We start from the raw sequence: 7,862 nt of genomic DNA, 5'->3' as shown, positions 1-7,862 counted from the left end.
AAGATTATGATGTATTATGACATGAATACGTAGTAACTTACATTAAAGTAAGGATAAAAGCGTCTGTAAGGTACAAAACGGTTCCACGATGGTGAGAGGGGGGCCACACAATCCAGGGTGCCTCAGGTACAGAGCGCCAGACCAGCTGGCTGTGTGCGTCCGGGCAATCGGGAAGATCAGTTGAAGGAGGAGTGCACATGCCCCGCCCGGGCCCTCGCACAGACTCCGAAACGCGTCTTTGAAGCTTCCTCAGCCATCTTGCCAGTTTCCTACCGCTGACGTCGGACGCCCTACGGGTCCCTTCACGGCCGCATCTCTCTGATCTCCCCGATCGCCCGGACGCACACAGCCAGCTGGTCTGGCGCTCTGTACCTGAGGCACCCTGGATTGTGCGTACCCCTCTCACCATTACAGACGCTTGTACCTTACAGACGCTTTTATCCTTACTTTTATGTAAGTTACTACGTATTTATGTCATAATAAATCATAATCTTGCACTCAAGTGGCGCTCTTCCCTCCTCCTTTATCAACTCTGGTTTTCAGGTCCGTTAGTCTAAAATGGCACAGGTAAGTTGAATATGTTGAATGCACAATCCTGAATTTCTGTGTTTTTTTATATTTTCTAGAAGTAGTTTGGATTTTAAATTTGCTGTCCCCTTAGTCTCAATCCCTCAAATCTCTCTCCTGTTCTGTGTAAATTACAATCGTGTCCTCTCCAATGATAACTGTCTCTTCTTCCAGCCATGCTTCAGGCCGATGATGAAGATGACCTTCTGGAGGAAAGAATGAAGAGTCCATTTGGTTCATCGTTTCGCACGTTTAATGCCACAGATTATAAACCCATTGGTGAGTCAGTGATGGAAAATTGGTTTTGACTTTTGGGTGAGAAGGCCATATGTATGAACTAGTTCCTGCCTTTTATATATTTCATGGTGTTAAAATTATTACAGAAGGGGAGAGAGGTTAAAGTGGTAACCATTTTGGAAAACATGAAAAAGTGAGCCAACACCCCCCTACCCCACCCCTCTGTCCCTGCTGAACCTACGTCTGTGGGTGGTAAGCGGTCAGTGTCCACACAGCCAGAGTCCTGAAATTTGAAATTCTCACCTTCTTTCTATAGGGATTCCGGAACGAATCAGAGCACTTCTGATTGATCAAATCTGTCACCTATTGGCGCTGACCAATCAGAATTGTTCTGGTCCATCCCTGAAGCCCTGCAGAAAGAAGGGAGGGGAAGAGCAGGAATTTCAAATCCGCTCCCCCAACCACAACACTGACTGCGTGGTCACTGGCAGCTCATCAGGTAAGTACCTTGGGGTAGGGTGTTGGCTAAAAGTAACATTTTTCCTGAAAAGGATGAACTAACCTGTTTACAATAAAAAAAATATTTATATTTTACAGTTCAGGGTGCAGGAATCAGTTCATAGACCATTTGCGTTTTAAATGTTGCTACCTTTAGGTGATTGGACATATGCAAATTTCCATTCTGGGTCCAACCCCTTGTGTTCCCATATAACCCGCCCACTCTGTTAGGCTCCAAATTTTTGCTAGTGTCCTTAGTTGATGGACTCCGTCTCTTCTTGGAGAAGAATTTCCTATTTTCTTCCACCAGATTTGACTGACACTTTTATCCAGAAGTGTCTCACAGGAAGTGCTGGGTGCTGTGGCATGGCTCACTAGCAGTTTCTCTATGTGAATGGTTTATATGGCAGGGGGAGTCTGGGATTCTGTTTAGCTTATCTTTAGAGTCACACAGGTCACTCTTCTACTTCCTCCAGCGTTTAGGACTTCCTGGGTCACCTTTTCTCTCATTGGGCAATGGCAGTGATGCAGATTAATTAGCTATAGAGTCAGGGAGGTGAAACTTTGCATGCTACCAGCTTGAGCTGTGAAAAAGGGGTGTGTGAATCCTAGTTATGTAGAGAGAAGGTGTTGGGAGCTGGACTTCAGCTGTTGTAATTCCAGTCTGGTCCCCAGCAATGTAGATAGTGAATATAATCATGCAGCTCTCCCAGGAGTGGTGGCTGTAGGTTGACTCCTAAAGCAGAGTTCAAGCATTTACCTCCAGCATCATCTCGGTGAGATTTGGAGCAATAGATATAGCTATAGATGGCGAGAGAGATGGCGAGAGAGAGAGAGGGAGGTGTATATGTGTGTGTGTGTATGTATATATATATATATATATATATATATATATATATATATATGTGTGTGTGTATAGATAGATGGGTATATAGATATACACACACCCCAAATTCAACTGGAGTGTGGATGACGTCACCCACCATGTGGGTGTAGGCCAGGGATAGGTGGATATGCTCCTTTTTTTTTGTTTTCTTATGGACACTTTTTTTTTTCTTTAACGTTTTTTCCGCCAGTTATTTAAGTCTCAAGGGCAGCAAATGTTAACTGCATTCCTTGCTTTTAAGGTGCAAAGTCCGCTTTCAAATACCAATTTATTAAATTAAGAGTGTGGGGAAAAAGGGGGGTGGCTTCTGACAGCTGGCCTCTTAAGGTGTGTGTGGATCATAGTGAACCTGACTTGTATAATGAGTGTCACTGTCTCTCTTACAGCTACTATTGATGTGAAGAGGAATATTTTTGACCTTTGCACAGACACGAAAGATTGCTACCTGGCTGTGATTGAGGTAAGTTTACACAATCCGGGAAACGGCAGGCCACATACGGCATCCAGTCATAAAACCTTTATAGGGAAATGCTGCTTACTCCTTTCTGAGTGCTTTGTTTTGGTGGAAGTCTTCCGGAGGGATGTGGGCTGGTTTTGGACATTGTCCCGTTACATTGGCTTCCTGAGATCAACTATTTATTAGACAATTAGAGATGTAAAATTTCCAGAAAATTTTGAAGCCATGAGATTAAAAATTTTTTTCAGAAAAGAATGGACATTTTTTGGAAAACAATTCAGTGTGGAGTAGTTTTAGGCTACGTTCACATGTGGGCGTACCGGATTGCAGGCAGAATCACCGCGATTCTGCCCGCGATCCGGAAATCATTGCAAATCGTGGACGCCTGTGCGTTGCCCATGATTTGCAATGGCACCCCAAACGCTGTGCGATCTTTCCGTCTGTCGAATCGCGGTAACATCGTCACGGGCAGAGCATGACGCTCCAAAGAAGCTCTTGTACCTTTTTTGGGAGTCGTGTCCCGCGATTCTTTTTGCGCGATGTTACCGCAATTCAGCAGGCGGAAATCACGACAACATCGCACAGCATTTGGGGTGCCATTGCAAATCACGGGCAACGCACAGGCGTCCCACAATTTGCAATGATTTCCGGATCGTGGGCAGAATCGCGGTGATTCTGCCCGCGATCCAGTACGCCCACATGTGAACGTAGCCTTACAAATTTAAAATTATTTTGTTCCCCCTGGGAAGGTGAAATGCTGTGTATAATAAAGTATTGTGCTTGAAATAAAAGTTCAGCCTATTCAGTAAATTAACTTAAACATCATTTTAAATTATTTCTTTTTTTTTATACAAATGGTATTACAAGGACTGTATATGAGAAGAACATTTCACATGTATATGAGACTATGCAGTTCTTCCCTCCTTCCCCTCATATTATAAAAGCTTCTTGCCAAGATGCATTTTCAGTTACTGACAGTGCTGATCCTGAAGCCTATATTGCTCTATGAAAAGCTTGAAGGTTCTCCTGATTCTTAATGTCATTTTCCCTATAAATAAAGGTATTGTGTATTTATGGGAGGCCGTGGTTTGTAACACTTCCTTACTTGTGGAGGCTGCTGGTAAATAATTTATGATAATCCAGAAGCAGAGTGATCCACTTGGTGATGATCCAGAACACATGAGTGTTTTTAGAAGGAGAACTCTGGAGTAAAAAAAGCTCCTCCCACTTTCATTCTGGTCCTCGTCATTTTTTTATCCATAAAGTATTTCTTAATGTCATTAGGGCACCTCTGGCATGCCGGGATGTGTTTGGTCATCCTTGTAGCATTTGGAAAAGAATATTCCTTCTCACAATATTTGCAAATCTCCGCTTTGCTCTCAGAAGAAATTGCACTGTGGAAATGTTTCCAAACTCCTAGATGTTCTCACTGAGAGGAGGAAATGAAAATCTGACCACACTATAGGGGGAAACGATGCTGTGATGGTTTAGGAATCATTTAAAGGTTAAAGATGAAACCAATTTGTAAGATAAATGTACCCTCTTACATATCAATGAAGGCCCCGGAGGGCAGAAACTATCCTCTACTGTATAACAACAATCACTGTAGGAAAAACAAGAGGGAGCCCACAAGCAGACTTAACTGGAGCCTTTCCCCTGTAGTATTCCCCAGTGGCAGAAATTCATTAGGGATGCACCAAAATGAAAATTCTGGGCCGAAACGGAAACCAAAAATGACTTTTTTCCCCCAAAAAGATTTTAAAATAGTTACAGCCTGTATATAGATGCTCCTGGCATTATATACCTGTCCCATAGCTGTATTATACAGGTACAGTGCCAGGGGGGTAGATAAGTATAGGGAAACAATGATGCACATAACACATATTGTTGTCACTCACTGCTCCCCCACAGATAGCAGGTTGACTCTGACTCTGGTTACATAGTGAGGTTGAAAAAAGACATCAGTCCATCCAGTTCAACCTATTATGTGTGTGTGTTTGCTGTTAACCGTACATTGTATACCCCTGTATGTTGTACATTGTATACCCCTCTATGTTGTGGTCTTTAAGGTGCCCATCTAATAGTTTTTTGAAACTATCAATGCTCCCTGCTGATACAACGGTTTGCGGAAGAGAATTCCACATCCTTACTCCTCTCACAGTGAAGAACCCCCTGTGTAGTTTAAGGTTAAACCGCCTTTCCTCTAGTTTTAGTGAGTGGCCACGTGTCTTATTGTGGTTCTGCTCCTGTCCTTCCTATCCGCAGCGGCCATACAGTAACAGGAAAAGATGGAGGGAGGAGGTGGATGGATCCAGAGAGTCAGTAATAGGCACGGAGGAGGACGAGGAAGATCCTCCTCCGCTCTGCATGCTGGGTCCTCTTCTCGGCCTCGCTTTCCTCTTGGGACCGTGACGTCACTGGTTGCTAGACGCCAGGCGATTCTAGCAACCAGTCTAGCTCAGGGCGGGCGAGGAGGTACAAATGGCGGGTCTCGGGAGCCGGCCGCAGCCGGTCAAGCACCATATAAGTTAAAGTGAAAGCTGCTGCAGCCATTCATTTTCGGTATATATGACCCGTTTTCGGCCAAAATGGGATAGGCCCATTTTCGGCCGAAAATTTCGGTGCACCATTTATCTTGATTGAGAACTGCATTGAGAAGTACAGTGTTGCTTGTCAGGTAGGCTGTATGGGGCTTTGAGGAGGAAGCAGATGAAGGAGGGGAGGCTGCTTATCAGGTATGCTGTATGGGGCCCTGAGAAGGAAGCAGGTAGGCTGCTAGTCGGGTACATTGTACAGTGTCCCATGATTCTATACTGCTTGTCTTAAACTGCTAAACTGGCACTTCACCCAATAGCAATCACCTCCCTGTTTCACCCTCCTCTGCCGCTAGAAAGTTCTGGCCCAGCTTTCAGTCTACTCATTGCTGTGTGGTCAGTGACCCTTTAGGCTGTGGGTAGGTACGGGAGATAGTATCTTGGCATTTATCATCCCGCCTTCTCTCTCTTCCCAGAATCAAGGCACAATGGACGCTCTGAACATGGACACGGTGTGCCGGCTGTATGAGGTGGGCCGGCAGCGTCTGGCTGAGGACGAGGATGAAGAGGAAGATCAGGTAAGGGGGATGGGGAAGCTACAGCTGGTATGTTGTATGGGGAAAACTGTATTTGTCTCTAATCGCTGCTGACTTCTCAGGAGGAGGAGGAGCAGGAGGATGAGGAGGACGATGACGACGATGACGATTCTGATGATCTGGAGCCTCTTCTGGATGCTGAGTTGGAAGAGGAGGAAGAGGCCGGAGAACAGGCTGGAGAGGATGGAGAAAATGACTTCTCCCCTTCTGATGATGAAGAGCTAGCCAATCTTCTGGATGATGATGATGATGGAGATGAGGAAGGGCATGATGATGATGACGACTCCGATATGGACCCCGAGGTGGAGCTCATACTGGGAGACTGTAAGTCCATATTTTCCTGTCATTTCTCTGCAGTGTCCTGACTGAGCTATACATGATGTGTGCAAGTAAAGTCTGAATGTGCAGGCTGCGTTCTCAGCGATGTCACCGCTCTCTAGTGAATGGATAGGCTGCATTCTCAGTGATGTCACCGCCCTCTAGTGAATGGATAGGCTGCGTTCTCAGTGATGTCACCGCTCTCTAGTGAATGGATAGGCTGCATTCTCAGTGATGTCACCGCCCTCTAGTGAATGGATAGGCTGCGTTCTCAGCGATGTCACCGCTCTCTAGTGAATGGATAGGCTGCATTCTCAGTGATGTCACCGCCCTCTAGTGAATGGATAGGCTGCATTCTCAGTGATGTCACCGCCCTCTAGTGAATGGATAGGCTGCGTTCTCAGCGATGTCACCGCTCTCTAGTGAATGGATAGGCTGCATTCTCAGTGATGTCACCGCTCTCTATTGAATGGATAGGCTGCATTCTCAGTGATGTCATCGCTCTCTAGTGAATGGATAGGCTGCATTCTCAATGATGTCACCGCTCTCCAGTGAAGGGATAGGCTGCATTCTCAGTGATGTCACTGCTCTCTAGTGAATAGGCTGCATTCTGGTCACTAATTTTAAACTGCATCTAATACAATTCTCTATAATAAGGAAAAAAATCTATATATATATATATATATATATATATATATATATATATATATATATATATATATATATATATATATATATATATATATATATATATATATTATTTTTTTTTTTTTTTAAGAATATTCAGATTATTTCTTTTTCTCTTTTCCAGCGGACAGCTCCGACAATTCGGACCTCGAAGACGACATCATCCTCGCACTAAACGAATGAGGAATGGTGTATCCTGCGAGCGTACACAGGGTCTTTTCCCTCCCTGGAGTCACTGTGAGGAGCGCCAGAGCAGCCAGGTACGAAGGCGGAGCGGCGTATTACCTGTGACAACTCCGCCCCCTAAATAAAACACCCCGGCCAGTCCTGGAGATCTCACTTCTCATCTCTGTTCCTGCAAACTCCAAGGCGGACATTTTTTTTTTTTTTTTTCCTTTTTTGTAAAACAGAGCTCTTAAAAGAATAAATTAGTTTTATATAAAAAAAAAGCAAAAAAAAAAAAAACAGAAAAACCCACAACCAAAAACACCCAGTGTGGATGTTACCCCTCCCCCTCCTGACCTGTTCATTTTTATTTTTTGTGTAGTGTTCAGTGTTTTTTTTTTGGTTTTTTTTTTTTTTTGCACAAATGTATTTAATACAGGAAGAGAGGGGATTTTTTTTTTTTTTTGTCAAACTTTGGGCAGCAAAATATTTTTATGATGAAATTGTAATATATTCCATTGGAAAAGTGTATTTTTGTTCCTTTTAAAAGTATGTGTATTTTTTGGGGGGGAGGGGAGAGAAGGGGATAATGCGCTGGCCAGGCCTGGGTGGCTCTGTGTGTGAACAATGGCTAGATCCGCTTTTGACGGGGCTGGAGGATGGAGCGAAGGAGAGAGTACATTCAATCTTCACTCCAGGTTTTTTTTCCCCCCACATTTAAACAGGTGGTTCGGGGCCAAGCTGCCCCAAATGATTTATTTCCTTTTTACCAATCACTGCAGCCGCTGTGTGTGCTGTAAAAACTGTAACTAGTATATAAGCCACCTACAGTATACAGCGCAGTGTTCTGGCAGCAATACCGGAACTTACTTTCTGTTCCCCTTGAGTCAGGCCGAGTGCTGCTCAGCCATTTTCAG

The 7,862-nt window shown here is 44.3% G+C and overlaps 1 protein-coding gene across 3 annotated transcripts in view; it reads left to right on the top strand.

Annotated features, from left to right (window-relative positions):
* The window catches only part of DCAF1 (DDB1 and CUL4 associated factor 1), a 73,349-nt gene extending 66,301 nt beyond the window's left edge, over positions 1 to 7,048 (top strand). For 2 of the 3 annotated variants that reach the window (XM_082264932.1, XM_082264933.1), the window contains exons 20-24: positions 742 to 846; positions 2,575 to 2,648; positions 5,656 to 5,757; positions 5,838 to 6,099; positions 6,905 to 7,048. In XM_082264932.1, coding sequence (XP_082121058.1) covers positions 742 to 846; positions 2,575 to 2,648; positions 5,656 to 5,757; positions 5,838 to 6,099; positions 6,905 to 6,963 — 602 coding nt within the window. In that variant the 3' untranslated portion in view covers positions 6,964 to 7,048. The remainder of the gene's footprint in view (positions 1 to 741; positions 847 to 2,574; positions 2,649 to 5,655; positions 5,758 to 5,837; positions 6,100 to 6,904) is intronic. The other variant, XM_082264934.1, reaches the window with a different exon arrangement.
* The last annotated feature ends 814 nt before the right edge of the window (positions 7,049 to 7,862 follow it).

This window comes from Pelophylax lessonae (genome assembly GCF_965119305.1).
Source record: "Pelophylax lessonae genome assembly, chromosome: 8".
Taxonomy (NCBI): Eukaryota; Metazoa; Chordata; class Amphibia; order Anura; family Ranidae; genus Pelophylax; species Pelophylax lessonae.
The sequence above is the reverse complement of the archived record's forward strand: the minus strand, read 5'-3'. Positions and strand labels throughout refer to the sequence as shown.